The sequence below is a fragment of the Oncorhynchus mykiss genome, chromosome 8 (assembly GCF_013265735.2).
Source record: "Oncorhynchus mykiss isolate Arlee chromosome 8, USDA_OmykA_1.1, whole genome shotgun sequence".
NCBI classification, from domain to species: domain Eukaryota; kingdom Metazoa; phylum Chordata; class Actinopteri; order Salmoniformes; family Salmonidae; genus Oncorhynchus; species Oncorhynchus mykiss.
Window position 1 is genome coordinate 76,997,609 of NC_048572.1, and position 21,574 is coordinate 77,019,182.

Below are 21,574 nucleotides of genomic sequence, written 5' to 3' on the forward strand. Positions count from 1 at the left end.
AAAAGTTTGGACACCTACTCATTCAAGGCTTTTCCTTTATTTTTACTATCTTAAACAAATCAAAATATATTCTTCAAAGTAACCAGCCTTTGCCTCGATGACAGCTTTGCACTCTCTTGGCATTCTCTCAACCAGCTTCACCTGGAATGCTTTTCTAAAAGTCTTGAAGGAGTTCCCACATATCCTGAGCACTTGTTGGCTGTTTTTCCTTCACTCTGCAGTCCAACTCATCCCAAACCATCTGATGCAGCATTCCATCACTCTCCTTCTTGGTCAAATAGGACATACACAGCCTGGAGGTGTGTTGGGTCATTGTCCTGTTGAAAAACTAATAATAATCCCACTAAGCGCAAACCAGATGTGATGGCGTATCACTGCAGAATGCTGTGGTAGCCATGCTGGTTAAGTGTGCCTTGAATTCTAAATAAATCACAGACAGTGTCACCAGAAAAGCACCATCACACCTCCTCCTCCATGCTTCACGATGGGAACCACACATGCAGAGATCATCCGTTCATCTACTCTGCGTCTCACAAAGACATGGTGGTTAGAACCAAAAATCTCAAATTTCGACTCATCAGTCCAAAGAACAGATTGCCACAGGTCTAATATACATTGCTCATGTTTTTTGGCCCAAACAACTCTCTTCTTATTATTGTCCTTAAGTAGTGGTTTCTTTACAACAATTCGACCATGAAGGCCTGATTAACGTAGTCTCCTCTGAACAGTTGTGTCTTCTGAACCGTTGATGTTGAGATGTATCTGTTACTTGAACTCTGAAGCATTTATTTGGGCTGCAATTTCTGACACAACTGATTGGCTCAAATGCATTAAGAAGGAAAGAAATTCCACAAAACAACTTTTAACAAAGCACACCTGCTAATTGAAATGCATTCCAGGTGCCAAAAGTGTGTGAAGCTATCATCAAGGCAAAGGGTGGCTACTTTGAAGAATCTCATATTTTGATTTGTTTAACACTTTTTTGGTTACTATATGATTCCATATGTTTTATTTCATAGTTTGTCTTCACTACAATGTAGAAAATTGTCTACAAAAAAAATTAAAAACTTGAATGAGTAGGTGTGTCCAAACTTTTGATTGGTAATATATATGTGTTGGAGAGGTGGGATAAGACTCGCATCGCAGTGTCGGAGAGGTGGGTTAAGACTCGCAGTGTCGGAGAGGTGGGATAAGACTCGCAGTGTCGGAGAGGTGGGATAAGACTCGCAGTGTCGGAGAGGTGGGATAAGACTCGCAGTGTCGGAGAGGTGGGATAAGACTCGCAGTGTCGGAGAGGTGGGATAAGACTCGCAGTGTCGGAGAGGTGGGATAAGACTCGCAGTGTCGGAGAGGTGGGATAAGACTCGCAGTGTCGGAGAGGTGGGATAAGACTTGCAGTGTCGGAGAGGTGGGATAAGACTCGCAGTGTCGGAGAGGTGGGATAAGACTCGCAGTGTCTGAGAGGTGGGATAAGACTCGCAGTGTCGGAGAGGTGGGATAAGACTCGCAGTGTCGGAGAGGTGGGATAAGACTCGCAGTGTCGGAGAGGTGGGATAAGACTCGCAGTGTCGGAGAGGTGGGATAAGACTCGCAGTGTCGGAGAGGTGGGTTTAGACTCGCAGTGTCAGAGAGGTGGGATAAGACTCGCAGTGTCAGAGAGGTGGGATAAGACTCGCAGTGTCGGAGAGGTGGGATAAGACTCACAGTGTTGGAGAGGTGGGATAAGGCCTTGATGTGAACCAGCTCATCATAGATGATCTCTAGATCATCACCCGTCCTCTGACCAGGACTAGAGATGGAGACAGAGAGAGAGTTCTGTTGATGATTCCTAACTGGTATACAATATATAAGAATGAACTAGGCACGTGTGCATGTGTGTGTCTATGCATGTACTGACGGTTTGCGGAGGATCATGCACAGCAGGGCATCAGGTCCCATCTGGGCGAGGAAGAGGATTGTCTCAGGCAGCTCTTCCTCACTCTCCCTCTTCTCCTCCTCGCTAGGCAATGGGGTGTGCTCCTCCTCATCGTCAAGGAAACGATAGAACAGGTACTTGTCCTGGAAACCCAGCTCCTGGTCCACTAGGGGACACACACACTGGATCAGTAATCAGTGAACTCACATAGTGAGATAGCTGGACAGGTTTCACAGCATTTTTATTAGCCAGTCGTGTCAGATCAGTTATTACTTCAATTGGATTTCCTTCATTCCTCTCTCCTCCTCCTTCTCAAAATCCATTGGATGAAAAGGTCACAGGGAACGGACTTCTAACCTTCTCATCCAATGGGTTTTGAAAAAGAGGTGAGGAGAGAGGAATCAAGGAAATGCAATTGAAATTCTCCTTACATGTGATGAAATTGGTGGAGAACATTTGAAGCGTTGTGTCCAATAGAGGGCAGTGTAGTCTCACCATGGTTCAGGACTCCCTCCTCCAGCAGAACCTGCCACATCCCCACAGCGTGAGAACGAGTATGTACACAGGTACTCTGCTGCACCAGCCAGTCTACCAGCTCTGTACCTACACAACACTGCCTGCATCACACACAGTGAGACAGTTTGCATGGACCATAAAGTAACACAAAACATACATATGTATGGGCACACCACACACACACAAACACGTGCAAACGTAAAAAACACACACACCTGTAAGTCTTGAGGTGGTACTTCCTGTCTCTGATCATGTGAGGAGCTCTGGAGAGGATGGCATTCCGCATCACCTTCCCCCCTCGCTGCAGCTTCTCTGATGGAACCTACAGACATAACCCAGGAACACAATATAAGACTTATTTTATCTCTAACATAGCTAGATAGTCACAATCACCGTGAGCATCTCAGCCTCCAGGTGTTAATCATTTCAACTTTGAGCTGAGAAATCCACAAAAAAGAATGAGCCAGGGGACTTTTCATGTCTCCAACAACATAAGCCCTACATTCTCCTCATATTTACTATACACTCGCTAAGCTGTGAATCACAAACACACAACCTGTCCTAACACTCCCAGTTGTCATAGCAACCACACAACTGCTGTCAGGGATCATGAATGAAAGGTGAGAATGAAAGGTGAGAAAAAAAACAATCACACCCACCGACCCACACACAGAGATACTGCTGCTGTCTTAGAACTACAAAAGAGGGCATCATAATTGGGCAGATGGGGCCTTTCTTGCTTGTGCATGAATTATCTCTCATTAGCACAACTACAGAGGAAACTACAACTACATTGCACAGTTCAGGCTAGATATTATTTAACTCAGTAGAAACTTTGCAATGTGTGCATTGATCTCACAGAAAAAAATAGAATGAAAAGGAATTCAAATTATTGAACCAATGTCAGTCAGTTACTTGTTTAAAAAACAAAAAATGACTGACATTTCAGTTAGTTGCTCAGCACTAGTGTGAATACACCCCCCCCCCCCCCCCCCCCCCTTAAACATTTATTAATAGTATCCTCTTGTAGAATACACACACATCTCAGGTCACAGTCTCACTGTACACAGCCTCATTTAAAAAGACAGTACTTTGGGGTTTGTTGAGTGATCAGTGATATTAACTTTAATGAATAACATTGAAAGGGGCCAGCTTACCTTGTTGAGGATCTTGTTCATTAAGTTGAGAGGATCTGAACCTAGACTGTCTTTGTCTTTCAGCCCTTAGGGAGGTGGGAGACAAAGTTATGACCATCGTAATGTGTAAAATGCAATGTTAATAATTCAATATTATTCATTCAACTGGATTGTAGTTGTACTCACTGTCATTGTTGGATCCAGTTTCCATGGCGCCATAGGGAGGGGCCAGAAGTCCAGCCATACACTGACGGTACTTCTACAACACAACACACAGCCTTTAGTCTTCATAATCAATAAACACACACACCATTAGTCTGAACAAGGCTCTATTGCCTTACCCACTCATCACCTCACACCAACATTACAACTCTGGACATTACATCCCTATACGACCCTGAGGAGCTCCATTACCGCTGCCTCCACACACTCACCCACAGCCTACACCCTTCCAACAAAACAAAGCCCTTTGTCACCCAGGGATCATTTACATATGGAACATTTCACATTACATAACACACACACACACACACAGGGTCAATGAGTATAGCAAGGACAACTGAGTGCAGCGGCATGTGTTTTAGTGCCACTCACTCTTATGTTCATATCTATAGTTTAAGACAAATATTGCAGATTGCTTGACTTCTTTAGCCATGCTTGAATGCTAAACACACAGGGATGAATTATCAACAGAGTTCTCCAGGATAATGTCACTACTCTAAAATCTGTGTGGTCTAAAGTAATTACCAGGCAAGCCATGCCTTTAGGAGCCAAAACACACACAGGAAAAGAAGTCCTTTAACATTCAGGAAGCTGCTGACGCGCACACACACACACACACACACACACACTAACAATAGGCTGATTCTTTGAGCAAATCAAAGTCATCACATCCGATGTCAGACAACAGAGCATTGGCAGTACTGAAATCAGAGTTTACCGGGGAGTTTGTACTTTCTATCAATTCATGAATGAGTAAAAAGTCACTTAAGAACCAAACCCACCCTGGCACATCGCATCTCTCGCTCGCTCTCTCTCTCTCTCTCTCTCACACACACACTTGACTAAACTCACCCAGGGTCTTCTCTACACTTCTCTACGTCTGGGAAGGACCACTAAGAGGAGCTCTCTGCTCCTGTAATCCACACACACACACAACCAGGAAGCCAGCAGCATCCTCAGTACTACCCCAGAGGTCTCCTCTCTCTCTGTTGCACCCACTCAGTCCTCTTTGAAACAGCACTCCAGTACTCACACAGAGGTTGCCACGGCAATCAGAGCTTTTCAATGAGCTAGCGGGAGAGCAAGAGAGAGCAAGAGGAGCTAGATAGAACGTAGAGAGGACTGTATATAGAGAGCAGAGAAAGATGGAAAGTGAGAGTGTGTGTGAGAAAGAGAAAAAGTCCCAAGGCACAAGCACCAGACAACATTTTCATCAATAATGAATAGAGCTCAATATTGTTTACACTGAACAGAGACAGACATACTGTCTCTCCGGTCTCTAGGTCATCAGGCTGCTGATTATCCCGCACACCCGTCACCATCGTCTAGCTCGCCAGCGCCTCATGACACTCACCTGGACTCCATCACCTCCTTGATTATGTTCTCTATATCTGTCACTCCCCTTGGTTCTTTCCTCAGGTGTTATTGACTCTGCTTTCATGTCTGTGCGTTGTTTGTGTTTTCATGTTTATTGTTTTATTTATTAAAACACTCGCTCCCTGAACTTGCTTCCCGACTCTTACCGCACTTGTTACAGAATAACACCTCACCTAAGGGAAGCATTAGGGTGAAGTGTTTTATTATTTTATTTTTGTGTCAGTGTAATGACGTTGGGTCCGGGAACTGCTACAGGCTCCCGTGCCTCAGCCGATCTGTCAGGCTCCTGTGCCTCAGCTGGTGTGATCCGTCCGCTCCGCGTCCTGCTGCTGCAGCCGCACTTCGGGGATCTGGCATCCTGGTCATCTGATTATCCCGCACACCCGTCACCATCGTCTCGCTCGCCAGCGCCTCATGACACTCACCTGGACTCCATCACCTCCTTGATTATGTTCTCTATATCTGTCACTCCCCTTGGTTCTTTCCTCAGGTGTTATTGCCTCTGTTTTCATGTCTGTGCGTTTGTATTTTCATGTTTATTGTTTCATTTTGATGCACTGAGAGAGGTAGGCACGCTTTTTCTGTCATCAGAAAAGTTAGATTATTTTAAGTACAAAGTCATACACACAGTGTGTTCATGAATAATGATGTGTATTTAGAGGTTACTCATAAGTGGATGGTATTGTTAAGATGCACTTGTAATTGTACTTTTTAGGATGATATCAACATTCTGAATAAAACATGTGGTTAATAGCTAGCTAAGGTATTAGCAGGCTATTGTATGTGTGAACGATGGCTAGCTCCTCGAATGATCCCAGTCCCTCCTATTGCGCATCTGTTGTAGAAAGAGGCGACGATTCTCAGAACATATGTGCTCTACAAATGTTTTATTTCCTTTCGGATGCAGGATGCAGGGAGTGAGTTCTGCTTAATTAAAACTACCTGATCTCCAAAGTCCACGTCTATAGTCTCAATCAACCACACACAACGCAGAGTTACAGCGGTGCAGTATAGCACCGGCTACACAAGCACCATTGTAGTATGTAATGTCTAAGAAACGTGCTACAAGATGAATAGCTGACTATAAAAGTACCGTAAGAAATGCATCAAAGAATGTTCAAATAGATCATAAAGTAATGTTTAAAAATTACTAACCCTTTCTCTGCCTCCTTATTCCACAAGACAGGTGATGACACACTTTGTGATGACTGTGTGGGGTTGAGATAAATAGTATGTATGTTAAGGTTTGGGATAGGCTTAGAAAGTTTTGGGGGACTATTGCTTTATCGCTGAAATTGAAGTTGCAACATTTGCAATCAGAAGCAGATGCTTACCCCCAACCACCATCCCTGTCAACAACACACTAGCAAAATTGAAACCTACCCGAAGGTAGCAGTGCTCACTATTGCCCCTAGTGGCCGGTTTCCACGTCATCTCCCAACGTTCTCAGACATGGATGGCCGTTGAATATTGACTTGTATAGCGGGTAAACTGGCTTGGGTCTCTGTAGTAACACTATTACTGTATATCAAGGGTGACCTGGCTGGGACCCCAGTAGTAACACTATTACTATATATCAAGGGTGACCTTTTATTTTTTTACATTTTATTTCACCTTTATTTAACCAGGTAGGCAAGTTGAGAACAAGTTCTCATTTACAATTGCGACCTGGCCAAGATAAAGCAAAGCAGTTCGACACATACAACAACAGAGTTACACATGGAGTAAAACAAACATACAGTCAATAATATAGTATAAACAAGTCTATATACGATGTGAGCAAATGAGGTGAGATAAGGGAGGTAAAGGCAAAAAGGCCATGGTGGCAAAGTAAATACAATATAGCAAGTAAAACACTGGAATGGTAGGTTTGCAATGGGAGAATGTGCAAAGTAGAAATAAAAAATAATGGGGTGCAAAGGAGCAAAATAAATAAATAAAATACAGTAGGGAAAGAGGTAGTTGTTTGGGCTAAATTATAGGTGGGCTATGTACAGGTGCAGTAATCTGTGAGCTGCTCTGACAGTTGGTGCTTAAAGCTAGTGAGGGAGATAAGTGTTTCCAGTTTCAGAAATTTTTGTAGTTTGTTCCAGTCATTGGCAGCAGAGAACTGGAAGGAGAGGTGGCCAAAGAAAGAATTGGTTTTGGGGGTGACTAGAGAGATATACCTGCTGGAGCGTGTGCTACAGGTGGGAGATGCAATGGTGACCAGCGAGCTGAGATAAGGGGCGACTTTACCTAGCAGGGTCTTGTAGATGACATGGAGCCAGTGGGTTTGGCGACAAGTATGAAGCGAGGGCCAGCCAACGAGAGCGTACAGGTCGCAATGGTGGGTAGTATATGGGGCTTTGGTGACAAAACGGATTGCACTGTGATAGACTGCATCCAATTTGTTGAGTAGGGTATTGGAGGCTATTTTGTAAATGACATCGCCAAAGTCGAGGATTGGTAGGATGGTCAGTTTTACAAGGGTATGTTTGGCAGCATGAGTGAAGGATGCTTTGTTGCGAAATAGGAAGCCAATTCTAGATTTAACTTTGGATTGGAGATGTTTGATATGGGTCTGGAAGGAGAGTTTACAGTCTAACCAGACACCTAAGTATTTGTAGTTGTCCACGTATTCTAAGTCAGAGCCGTCCAGAGTAGTAATGTTGGACAGGCGGGTAGGTACAGGTAGCGATCGGTTGAAGAGCATGCATTTAGTTTTACTTGTATTTAAGAGCAATTGGAGGCCACGGAAGGAGAGTTGTATGGCATTGAAGCTTGCCTGGAGGGTTGTAAAACACAGTGTCCAAAGAAGGGCCAGAAGTATACAGAATGGTGTCGTCTGCGTAGAGGTGGATCAGAGACTCACCAGCAGCAAGAGCGACCTCATTGATGTATACAGAGAAGAGAGTCGGTCCAAGAATTGAACCCTGTGGCACCCCCATAGAGACTGCCAGAGGTCCGGACAGCAGACCCTCCGATTTGACACACTGAACTCTATCACAGAAGTAGTTGGTGAACCAGGCGAGGCAATCATTTGAGAAACCAAGGCTGTCGAGTCTGCCGATGAGGATGTGGTGATTGACAGAGTCGAAAGCCTTGGCCAGATCAATGAATACGGCTGCACAGTAATGTTTCTTATCGATGGCGGTTAAGATATCATTCAGGACCTTGAGCGTGGCTGAGGTGCACCCATGACCAGCTCTGAAACCAGATTACATAGCAGAGAAGGTATGGTGAGATTCGAAATGGTCGGTAATCTGTTTGTTGACTTGGCTTTCGAAGACCTTAGAAAGGCATGGTAGGATAGATATAGGTCTGTAGCAGTTTGGGTCAAGAGTGTCACCCCCTTTGAAGAGGGGGATGACCGCAGCTGCTTTCCAATCTTTGGGAATCTCAGACGACACGAAAGAGAGGTTGAACAGGCTAGTAATAGGGGTGGCAACAATTTTGGCAGATAATTTTAGAAAGAAAGGGTCCAGATTGTCTAGCCCGGCTGATTTGTAGGGGTCCAGATTTTGCAGCTCATTCAGAACATCAGCTGAGCAGACTTGGGGGAAGGAGAAATGGGGAAGGCTTGGGCGAGTTGTTGTGGGGGGGTGCAGTGCTGTTGACCGGGGTAGGAGTAGCCAGGTGGAAAGCATGGCCAGCCGTAGAAAAATGCTTATTGAAATTATTGAAACCTGGCTGGGACCCCTGTAGTAACACTATTACTGTATATCACGGGTGACCTGGCTGGGACCCCTATAGTAACACTTGTATAACGTGTGACCTGGCTGGGACCCCTTTAGTAACACTATTGTGTCACGGGTGACCTGGCTGGGACCCCTGTAGTAACACTATTGTATCACGGGTGACCTGGCTGGGACCCCTGTAGTAACACTATTGTAGAACGGGTGACCTGGCTGGGACCCTGTAGTAACAATTGTATAACGAGTGACCTGGCTGGGACCCCTGCAGTAACACTATTGTATAACGGGTGACCTGGCTGGGACCCCTGTAGTAACACTATTGTATCACGGGTGACCTGGCTGGGACCCCTTTAGTAACACTTGTATAACGGGTGACCTGGCTGGGACCCCTTTAGTAACACTATTGTATCACGGGTGACCTGGCTGGGACCCCTGTAGTAACACTATTGTATCACGGGTGACCTGGCTGGGACCCCTGTAGTAAAATGATTTTATCATGAGTTACCTGGCTGGGACCCCTGTAGTAACACTATTACTGTATATCAAGTGTGACCTGGCTGGGACCCCTGCAGTAACACTATTGTTTAAAGGGTGACCTGGCTGGGACCCCAGTAGTAACACTATTACTGTATATCAAGGGTGACCTGGCTGGGACCCCTGTAGTAACACTTACTGTATATCAAGGGTGACCTGGCCAGGACCCCTGTAGTAACACTATTACTGTATATCAAGGGTGACCTGGCTGGGACCCCTGTAGTAACACTATTATATCACGGGTGACCTGGCTGGGACCCCTGTAGTAACACTATTGTATCACGGGTGACCTGGCTGGGACCCCTGTAGTAACACTATTGTATCACGGGTGACCTGGCTGGGACTCCTGTAGTAACAATTGTATAACGAGTGACATGGCTGGGACCCCTATAGTAACACTATTGTATCACAGGTGACCTGGCTGGGACCCCTGTAGTAACAATTGTATAACGGTGACCTGGCTGGGACCCTGTAGTAACAATTGTATAACGAGTGACCTGGCTGGGACCCCTGTAGTAAAATAATTGTATAATGAGTGACCTGACTGGGACCCCTTTAGTAACACTATTGTATAACGGGTGACCTGGCTGGGACCCCTTTAGTAACACTATTGTATCACGGGTGACCTGGCTGGGACCCCTGTAGTAACACTATTGTATCACGGGTGACCTGGCTGGGACCCCTGTAGTAACACTATTGTATAATAGGTGACCTGGCTGGGACCCCTGTAGTAAAATGATTTTATCATGAGTTACCTGGCTGGGACCCCTGTAGTAACACTATATCACGGGTGACCTGGCTGGGACCCCTGTAGTAACACTTTTGTATCACGGGTGACCTGGCTGGGACCCCTGTAGTAACACTATTGTATCACGGGTGACCTGGCTGGGACTCCTGTAGTAACAATTGTATAACGAGTGACATGGCTGGGACCCCTATAGTAACACTATTGTATCACAGGTGACCTGGCTGGGACCCCTGTAGTAACACTTACTGTATATCAAGGGTGACCTGGCCAGGACCCCTGTAGTAACACTATTACTGTATATCAAGGGTGACCTGGCTGGGACCCCTGTAGTAACACTATTATATCACGGGTGACCTGGCTGGGACCCCTGTAGTAACACTATTGTATCACGGGTGACCTGGCTGGGACCCCTGTAGTAACACTATTGTATCACGGGTGACCTGGCTGGGACTCCTGTAGTAACAATTGTATAACGAGTGACATGGCTGGGACCCCTATAGTAACACTATTGTATCACAGGTGACCTGGCTGGGACCCCTGTAGTAACAATTGTATAACGGTGACCTGGCTGGGACCCTGTAGTAACAATTGTATAACGAGTGACCTGGCTGGGACCCCTGTAGTAAAATAATTGTATAATGAGTGACCTGACTGGGACCCCTTTAGTAACACTATTGTATAACGGGTGACCTGGCTGGGACCCCTTTAGTAACACTATTACTGTATATCAAGTGTGACCTGGCTGGGACCCCTGCAGTAACACTATTGTTTAAAGGGTGACCTGGCTGGGACCCCAGTAGTAACACTATTACTGTATATCAAGGGTGACCTGGCTGGGACCCCTGTAGTAACACTTACTGTATATCAAGGGTGACCTGGCCAGGACCCCTGTAGTAACACTATTACTGTATATCAAGGGTGACCTGGCTGGGACCCCTGTAGTAACACTATTATATCACGGGTGACCTGGCTGGGACCCCTGTAGTAACACTATTGTATCACGGGTGACCTGGCTGGGACCCCTGTAGTAACACTATTGTATCACGGGTGACCTGGCTGGGACTCCTGTAGTAACAATTGTATAACGAGTGACATGGCTGGGACCCCTATAGTAACACTATTGTATCACAGGTGACCTGGCTGGGACCCCTGTAGTAACAATTGTATAACGGTGACCTGGCTGGGACCCTGTAGTAACAATTGTATAACGAGTGACCTGGCTGGGACCCCTGTAGTAAAATAATTGTATAATGAGTGACCTGACTGGGACCCCTTTAGTAACACTATTGTATAACGGGTGACCTGGCTGGGACCCCTTTAGTAACACTATTGTATCACGGGTGACCTGGCTGGGACCCCTGTAGTAACACTATTGTATCACGGGTGACCTGGCTGGGACCCCTGTAGTAACACTATTGTATAATAGGTGACCTGGCTGGGACCCCTGTAGTAAAATGATTTTATCATGAGTTACCTGGCTGGGACCCCTGTAGTAACACTATATCACGGGTGACCTGGCTGGGACCCCTGTAGTAACACTTTTGTATCACGGGTGACCTGGCTGGGACCCCTGTAGTAACACTATTGTATCACGGGTGACCTGGCTGGGACTCCTGTAGTAACAATTGTATAACGAGTGACATGGCTGGGACCCCTATAGTAACACTATTGTATCACAGGTGACCTGGCTGGGACCCCTGTAGTAACACTTACTGTATATCAAGGGTGACCTGGCCAGGACCCCTGTAGTAACACTATTACTGTATATCAAGGGTGACCTGGCTGGGACCCCTGTAGTAACACTATTATATCACGGGTGACCTGGCTGGGACCCCTGTAGTAACACTATTGTATCACGGGTGACCTGGCTGGGACCCCTGTAGTAACACTATTGTATCACGGGTGACCTGGCTGGGACTCCTGTAGTAACAATTGTATAACGAGTGACATGGCTGGGACCCCTATAGTAACACTATTGTATCACAGGTGACCTGGCTGGGACCCCTGTAGTAACAATTGTATAACGGTGACCTGGCTGGGACCCTGTAGTAACAATTGTATAACGAGTGACCTGGCTGGGACCCCTGTAGTAAAATAATTGTATAATGAGTGACCTGACTGGGACCCCTTTAGTAACACTATTGTATAACGGGTGACCTGGCTGGGACCCCTTTAGTAACACTATTGTATCACGGGTGACCTGGCTGGGACCCCTGTAGTAACACTATTGTATCACGGGTGACCTGGCTGGGACCCCTGTAGTAACACTATTGTATAATAGGTGACCTGGCTGGGACCCCTGTAGTAAAATGATTTTATCATGAGTTACCTGGCTGGGACCCCTGTAGTAACACTATATCACGGGTGACCTGGCTGGGACCCCTGTAGTAACACTTTTGTATCACGGGTGACCTGGCTGGGACCCCTGTAGTAACACTATTGTATCACGAGTGACCTGGCTTGGACTCCTGTAGTAACAATTGTATAACGAGTGACATGGCTGGGACCCCTATAGTAACACTATTGTATCACAGGTGACCTGGCTGGGACCCCTGTAGTAACAATTGTATAACGGTGACCTGGCTGGGACCCTGTAGTAACAATTGTATAACGAGTGACCTGGCTGGGACCCCTGTAGTAACACTATTGTATCAAGGGTGACCTGGCTGGGACCCCTGTAGTAAAATGATTTTATCATTAGTGACCTGGCTGGGACCCCTGTAGTAACACTATTGTATAATAGGTGACCTGGCTATCGCCTGTCAAATGCTGGGACCCCTGTAGTTACACTATTGTTTAAAGGGTGACCTGGCTGGGACCCCTGTAGTAACACTATTGTATAATGGGTGACCTGGCATGGACCCCTGTAGTAACACTATTGTATAATGGGTGACCTGGCTGGGACCCCTGTAGTAACACTATTGTTTAAAGGGTGACCTGGCTGGGACCCCTGTAGTAACACTATTGTATAATGGGTGACCTGGCATGGACCCCTGTAGTAACACTATTGTATAATGGGTGACCTGGCTGGGACCCCTGCAGTAACACTATTGTTTAAAGGGTGACCTGGCTGGGACCCCTGTAGTAACTCTATTGTATAATAGGTGACCTGGCTTGGACCCCTGTAGTAACACTATTGTATAATGGGTGACCTGGCTATCACCTGTCAAATGCTGTGACTGATCTTTGTCTTTCAAACACTTTATGGTTCCTCTCCTTTAACCAGCATGATATGACACTTCAAGACAATAGCAGCAGCAAGCGACTGGCACCCAGGCTAATATCACCCACACAACATAAGATCAGAACACTGAGGATAACTACAGCCTCAGGCCCTTTCTGCTGTATATTTAACCTGCTAAAATAGTCACCAGAGAGACAGAGACACAGAGAGACAGAGCGAGAGACAGAGAGAGAGAGATGGGGGAGTGCACACATACAAAAACCTTGTTATCCCACTAGCACTCCCCCCCCCCCCCCAACACATTCACACAATGACTGTTTCAGCATGCATCATCCCACTGAAAAGTACAGCAGGTTCCACACAACAAGGACACACACACACAGTGGACCATAGTGGAGGCCTAGGGTTGACAGTGGACCATAGTGGAGGCCTAGGGTTGACAGTGGACCATAGTGGAGGCCTAGGGTTGACAGTGGACCATAGTGGAGGCCTAGGGTTGACAGTGGACCATAGTGGAGGCCTAGGGTTGATAGTGGACCATAGTGGAGGCCTAGGGTTGATAGTGGACCATAGTGGAGGCCTAGGGTTGACAGTGGACCACCCTCTTGTGGCATAAGCGAAAACCACTTCAAAATGTTAAGTGTGTGCCTCTTCTGCCTCACCTCCCCTATCTCACCTCCCCTCTCTCACCTCCCCTCTCTCACCTCCCATAGACTCTTGAACTCTCTCTGTTCGATGCGGAGCAGTTCGCTGGTCTCTCTGCTGACGATAGTGGCGTGGCGAGGAGTATTATCCAGAATTGACTCTCCAAACGCCGTCCCGATTCCCAGCGTGCAGATAGTGACAGCATCCTAGACACACACAGAAAGAATACACTCAATTCGTTTCACTTATTTGATTCAATTTAATTCAGTTCCAAATCAATACATCTTTGTCCCCAAAAGGGCAATTCATTTGTAGAACAACCATCACATACAACAGCACTGGGGACAGTTACGCACACACACAAACACACAGAAGACTGTTTCAATCCAGACCCACTATCTACCTAAGGGTCAATGTTGTAAGACTAGTTGTTAAAATTCTATTCTTGCATTCTGTCTAAGATGGCCAGAAAGTGACCCACATACTGATTATAATATGATCATGGTCATTCTGTCTAGGATGGCCAGAAAGTGACCCACATACTGAGAATAACATGACCATGGTCTCTAACTGACAGAGAGCGGACCAATTAGAGTATTGTAAATTATGCCTTCCAAGCATTCATCGGGGCTGTACAGGACTACACAAGTAGTAACACAATTAGAACAGCACAGAACTCTAGATGGAGAACATCGAACTTTAGAGAGAGATCACAGAACTCTAGATGGAGAACATCGAACTTTAGAGAGAGATCACAGAACTCTAGAGCGAACACTGGAAAGAAAACAGAGAACACTAAAGTCTAAAAAGAGAACACTGAACACAAGAGAGAAAACACAGGACAAGCTCCAGGGGGAATACATAGTAACTAAAAGAGGAAAACCAAACACAGAGGTTTAGTAAAAGGTGTGAAGCAGACCTGATTTACCTGGTGGTTGGCTGTTTCTGACACCTTGACGTCCAGAGAGCCAGACAGAACAGCATACCAGCTGGTCCCTATGTCACCCTGGCGGAACACTACACAGAACAGACATAACAGCATATAAGCATTCAGAAATAGTCATAACATTGATGTGCCAAGTCATGGTAAACCTGAAAGCCAATGAGGTATCAGAGAGGCCTTTTTCAAGGTGCTCATACCACTGAGTGAGTGTGAGAGAGTGTGTGCAGATGTCCAAGTGTGTGTATGTATACTTCCAGGTGATGCCTTTCCCCAGGTATTCGTAGAAGGCACAGGAGCAGATCTGCAGCAGCAGGGAGGGGTGGAACCTCTGGAAGGCTTTAAACCCTTTAAGTCTGGTCAGAATGATATCCAGATCCTCTGCTGAACGCTCCGCAGGCCTACAGAGAGAGATGGGGGGTGTTAGTAATAATAATACTACATGGGAGTTATTTAGCACTTTTCAAGGACCCAAAGTCACTTTACAATTATAGAAAGAAAAAGAGTAAAAACAAAACAGAGTTAACAAAAACATGAATAAAGAGAGGGGTGGGCTCAAAGAAGGGAAAGAGGGATGTATCAGTGTATGAGGAGGGGAGGGTTGGGATTTGGATAGGAACACGGTTTGGGGTAGGGGGGCATGTCAAAGAGGTGGCGCTTTAGGAGGGACTGAAAGACAGGGTGGAGGGAGAAAGTTCCAGAGCCTAGGAGCAACCCTGGAGAAGGCCCTGTGGCCAAAGCATCAACCTGGGGATGACAAGATGGGCTGCTGTGGTGAACTGAGTGCGGGTGCAGAAGGTCTGGGCGATAGGGGGAGGGAGGGGTCAAAGCGTTGGGACACAGGGAGCCAATGGAAATTGGAGGACAGGGGTGATGTGCTGTCAGGACTTTGGAGATCACAGGGGAGCTTGAGTTGATGACGGACAGTAGTGAGTAGACGGGAGTAGATTAATGCATGTATGAGGGTTTCAGCGTCAGGACAGGAGTGGGAGGACCTGACTTTGGCAATGTTGCGGAGGTGGAAGATTGAAGATTTGACAGTCTGTCCTATATGGAGGTCAAAGGAGAGGGTGGAGTTCAGGATTACACCAAGGTTGCGTGCATGGAGGGAGAGACAGTGGTGTTGTCAATGGTGAAGGTGAGGTTGCAAGCTTTGTTGAGGGTGGATTTGGTGCCTATGAGGAGTTGTTTTGTTTCATCACTGTTGAGCTTGAGAATGTTATTTTGCATCCATGTTTTTATTGCAGAGAGACAGGATTCAATGTGGGTTGAGGAAGGATTTGCTGCTGAGGTAGATCTGGGTCTCATCGGCATAGCAGTGGAAGTCAAGGTTGAAGTGACGGAAGGTTCTGACCAAGGGGGAGGATGTACATGAGGAGTAAGCGACCCTGGGAGACACCCAGTATAACTGCAGCTGAGTCTGAGGTGTGGCCATTGAGGGTCCGGTTTGTGAGGTATGTTTGTAGCCAGGAGAGTGCGGTGCCCTCATCACACAGACCCTCCAGCCTGGTGAGGAAGCTCTGATGACTCACTGTGTCAAAAGCAGCACTCAGATCAAGTCGAATCAGGATGTGGAGGGCAGCAGCAGAGGAGAGGAGGTCATTGATAACTTTGAGGAGTGCAATTTCAGTACTGTGGAGGGGGCAGAAACCAGACTGGTGGGGCACGAACAGGTTGTTGATTAGCAGGTGGGTTTGTAATTGGAAGGCAGCAGCACGTTCCAGTCTTGGCAAGGAAGAGAGGAGAGACAATAGTTAATTTTCAGGATGAAAAAATGTAACCATGAACGTTTTCTTGCGCCACTGTCACAGACATAGTTGGCTACCGGGCATTTAAATTCAGCAAGAAAACAAATTAAACGCACATAACCTAGCTAGCTAGTAATTATCAATATAACCAGGAAGAATCTAGGCAGGTGGAGGTAATCACAGCAGTGCAGTCCAGACTCCGAGGTAGGCTAACAGCCAACTAGCAAGCACTAATAAGCCACGGCTGTAAAAGTCAAAGCTCCAATAGGCCTGAAAGTGCATAAAAACAACAGGTCGAAAAGTAGAGAAGCAGCAGTCAAGCATGACAGCAGATACTCTCACCCGGAAGTGTGTGTGTGTGTTTGCTCTCCTCTTTTCTGTTCTCTGTGATAGCTGTAGGCGTTCTGTCGCTAAGGGCCCCCTCCAGAGTGTGGATGTAAGCGTAAAGACACACCACTGACTGAGACAAAATCATTCAGAGAAACTCACAGAGCAGTCTGTTCACATCTCTTTTCTCTCGATCTCCCCTCCCTCTCTCACTCTTTGTCTCTCTCTCATTCACCCACTCCCATAAACACAAGTATGCATACACTGCGCCTGGCCATGGGTGATGTTGAGACACCATATGACCTCCAGCTCTCCTCTGACACTGGTGACTCACTGAGTGTGAGAAGTCCACTGAATGGCTAGTACATATTGACCTGCTCATGCATTAGCTATTCTCTTCAGATACTCTCTCCTAGGCCTTGGTTAATTCCTTTTTCTCTAATCTGCCTTGTCTTTCCATCCATCTTTCTCCTTTCCTCTCAGACCTTCTCATGTCACAAGAGTCCAAGCTGAAGGAAAAATTCTGCCTAAGGACCACAGCTCTCTCTCTCTCTGTGGGTTTAATCTGTTAGACAGGTGGTCTCTAATCTCTGCCCCCACACACACACAGACAGTTGTGTTAAAGACTCACGGGCCTACATAATACAAGACCAACCTGTTCCTCAGCGTTGACCCAGATGTCTAGAATAAGGGATTACAGGTGACACAGAGACCACCTTCATCTGGCTCTCTTTCTCCATCTCTCTGTTTCTCTCTCTCGCCATACCTCCCCGCTCTCCCTGCATCACACAGCATTTCCAGTAGAATGTGCATCTCTCTGAAGCTGATGTGGTCTGAAAGCAGCTCACACCACCTTCAACCTGTAGGTCACATGATTCATCCTCCTGTTACTCTCACGCTCTCTTTCCTTCTGTCTACACTGAAAATAGTTTCCCACCTGATATTACAGCTAAACCAAAATGACACATACACAACTCTGACTAGGGCTGAGGCACAGTGAGACATATTCTAGCAGGTGGTACAGATGAGAGAGGACAGGACAGGAGGAGAGGACTGGAGAGGAGAGACCAGATAGCTCCAGAATCTTACTCTGCAGCACCCAACGGTTCGATGAGGTCTCTGTTCATTACTTCATCAAAATATATAGCTTTCCAAACAAATAGTTTCCATTTTGTATTATTTCAACCAAATGCAGCTAGTGCTGTTTTTTCAAATGAGAAGGACCTGCACTTAAATATTCTGAGATAAATGTTATGTTTTCATCTCCATTTGTAATGTGTTGCTGTCTGCCCTGAAGCACTGTCACCTTCTGTACTACAGATCAGCTGTCACTTACAGCCAACTGAAGTCAGATGAGATATCATGTAAAAGCGTACACGTATTACTGTCCACATTAGAGGTTGACCGATTAATTGGAATGGCCGATTTATTAGGGACGATTTCAAGTTGTCATAACAATCGCTAATCTACATTTTTGGATGCCGATTATGGCCGATTATATTGCAATCCATTAGGAGACTGCATGGCAGGCTGACCACCTGTTACGTGAGTGCAAGGAGCCATGGTAAGTTGCTAGCTAGCATTAAACTTACCTTATAAAAAATCAAATCAACCTTAACATAATCACTAGTAAACTACACATGGTTGATGATATTACTAGTTTAACTAGCTTGTCCTGTGTTGCATTTAATCAATGTGGTGCCTGAAATTGTGTCACTTCTCTTGCGTTCAGTGTAAGCAGAATCAAGGTAAATGCAGCAGTTTGGGCCACCTGACTCGTTGCGAACTGTGTGAAGACCATTTCTTCCTAACAAAGACAGTAATTAATTTGCCAGAAGTTTACATAATTATGACATAACATTGAAGGTTGTGCAATGTAACAGCAATATTTAGACTTAGGGTTGCCACCCGTTAGATAACATACAGAACGGTTCCGTATTTCACTGAAAGAATAAAAGTTTTGTTTTTAAAATGATAGTTTGCGGATTTGACCATATTAATGACCTAAGGCTCGTATTTCTGTGTGTTATTATATTAAGTCTATGATTTGATAGAGCAGTCTGACTGAGCGATGGTAGGCAGCAGCAGGCTCGTAAGCATTCATTCAAACAGCACTTTCCTCCATTTACCAGCAGCTCTTCGCAATGCTTGAAGCACAGCGCTGTTTATGACTTCAAGCCTATCAACTCCCGAGATTAGGCTGGCAATACTATAGTACCTATTAGAACATCCAATAGTCAAAGGTAAATGAAATACAAATGGTAGAGAGAGAATTGGGGCGGCAGTGTAGCCTAGTGGTTAGAGCGTTGGACTAGTAACCGTTGGACTAGTAACCAAGTTCAAAACCCCAAGCTGACAAGGTACAAATCTGTCGTTCTGCCCCTGAACAGGCAGCCCCCCACTGTTCCTAGGCCGTCATTGAAAATAAGAATTTGTTCTTAACTGACTTGCCTAGTTAAATAAAGGTAAAATAAAAATAGTCCTATAATAACTACAACCTAAAACTTCTTAAATATTGAAGACTCATGTTAAAAGGAACAACAATCCTTGTTCTGAGCAAGGAACTTAAACGTCAGCTTACTTTCTTCTCCAACAGTGTTTTTGCATTCATTTAAACCAAATTGAACATGTTTCATTATTTATTTGAGACTAAACTGATTTTATTTTCGTATTAAGTTAAAATAAGTGTTCATTGTTCATTTAGTATTGTTGCAATTCTCATTATTACAAATATATATAACAAACAAAAAAAATGACAAATAATAAAATAGAAATCGGCCGGTTAATCGGTATCGGCTTTTTTTGGTCCTCCAATTATTGGTATTGGTGTTGAAAAATCTAAATCGGTCAACCTCTTGTCCACACACAGACACACACTGACATTAGCTGTGTAACAGTTATCGGATTTATCATTGTTGCCTGGGCTTATTGATTTGGACATTGTGTGTGTGTGTGTGTGTGTGTGCATCATGCCCGCCGTAACCTTAGTCCATCCCCCTGATGGTGGAGATAGCCCCCCCTTGTGTTATCAACCAGCATTGTCATGGGCTGCATCTCAACAGTTTAACATGGCTTCCTTTCATTGATCTACACTGACTGGGCAGGTAGGGATTCCTATTACCATTAGAAACATTTCTCTGTTTCCTAACTTCATTACAAAGAAGGAAATAGAAAAACAGAGAGAGAGAGCAATGAGCTCCCATTGCCGATGGTTACCTGTGGATGTCAAATCAAATAAGTTTTATTGGTCGGGTACATATTTTGCAGATGTTATCGCAGGTGCAGCGAAATGTTCATGTTTGTATCTCCAATCGTGCAGTAATACCTAACAATACAACAATACAAAATAAAGAAATATCAGAATGAGCAATGTCAGAATTTCTTCAGGTTCCTAAGGTTGAAGAGGCGTTGTTGTGCCTTCTTCACCACACTGTTTGTGTGGATGAACCGTTTCAGGTTGTCAGTGATGTGCAAGCATTGGAACTTGAAGCTTTTCACCCTCTCCACTGTGACCCTGTTGGGGATCCACAATCAGCTCCTTCATTTTGTTGAGGGAGAGGTTATTTTCCTAGCACCACTCTGCCAGGGCTCTCTGCACATGCTCTGATGACGCGGCTTGGGATGCCGTCTGGGCCGGCAGCCTTGCAAGGGTTAACACACTTAAATGTCTTACTCATGCTGGCCGTCGAGCTCTTCTAGCCTTATTCTATTCTGCTCAATGCTAATCAATCCTATTCCACTCCATTCCCAAGCATCTCAAGGCTAATATTCTCATGAGATCTTTGAACTGTGTTCAATACAAACTACATTAACCTGCAGATACAGATTCAATATTTGCCATTGGTTCTTGTGTGTGTGAGTGTGTGAGTCCACAAACACTATAAAAAAAATGATTCTGGGGTGAATTGAAATAGACTAAAAAAAAACAACCAACATTTACTTAATAAAAGTAATTTCAAAGATTTGTTCATTTCATTTTACCAACCAAAGAAATGTTTTAAAATGATAAATTGAGTACATTTTAATATTATTTCTCCACTTAACAATAAATTATTGCAACCACTTGCCCGTATTTAGAGGATTGTAGGTAATTCATTTTTTTTTTAACTTTGATTATTTTACAGAATGTTGTAAGCATATTCGAAGAAATACAATTAGTTCTATATTAGTATTAAGCAGCTTGTTGTGTCAAGAGGTGTAATGTATTATAACGAACGATATCAAAACCAGACAAATGTACGTTCAATGATCAGGCTACCCATTCCCCCCACCACCATAAAGACAGAGGCAAATTCAGCGTCATGCAATGCATGCAGTTCTACCTCCAGGTAGACTGCTGCTGGTGGATTTAGCACTGTGCTCAACAATGCCTGACAAATTGGTTAAAATGGAAAAGTATTAAATAGATTAAACAGTGTTCAACATTGAGTTTTATTAACACTAGTATGTCAGCTGTACTAAATGTGTGTGACATCAACTCACATATTACCACATTATCAGTAAATCCAACACGTTTTTATGGCTATTATAAATTCCCTGGACTTACTTTATTTGTGTAAATCCCAAACAATTTATGAACTATTTTTTTACTAAAAGAAAATGTGA

The 21,574-nt window shown here is 45.0% G+C and overlaps 1 protein-coding gene across 7 annotated transcripts in view; it reads right to left on the minus strand.

The window, feature by feature from the left end:
• Nucleotides 1-21,574, minus strand: part of LOC110530658 (rap guanine nucleotide exchange factor 4) — a 38,074-nt gene that overhangs the window by 15,744 nt on the left and 756 nt on the right. For 2 of the 7 annotated variants that reach the window (XR_005052957.1, XM_021613875.2), the window contains exons 2-9: nucleotides 14,874-15,295; nucleotides 14,014-14,160; nucleotides 3,754-3,826; nucleotides 3,589-3,653; nucleotides 2,647-2,753; nucleotides 2,411-2,532; nucleotides 1,898-2,081; nucleotides 1,705-1,789 (exon numbers count right to left, since the gene is read on the minus strand). Coding sequence is in view for 6 of the 7 variants with exons in the window: in XM_021613875.2 (XP_021469550.2) it covers nucleotides 1,705-1,789; nucleotides 1,898-2,081; nucleotides 2,411-2,532; nucleotides 2,647-2,753; nucleotides 3,589-3,653; nucleotides 3,754-3,826; nucleotides 14,014-14,160; nucleotides 14,874-14,996 (906 nt within the window). In the remaining variant the exon portion in view is untranslated. Of the gene's footprint in view, nucleotides 1-1,704; nucleotides 1,790-1,897; nucleotides 2,082-2,410; nucleotides 2,533-2,646; nucleotides 2,754-3,588; nucleotides 3,654-3,753; nucleotides 3,827-14,013; nucleotides 14,161-14,873; nucleotides 16,620-21,574 lie in introns of all 7 variants that reach the window. The other 5 variants (XM_021613882.2, XM_021613880.2, XM_021613879.2 and 2 more) reach the window with 5 other exon arrangements.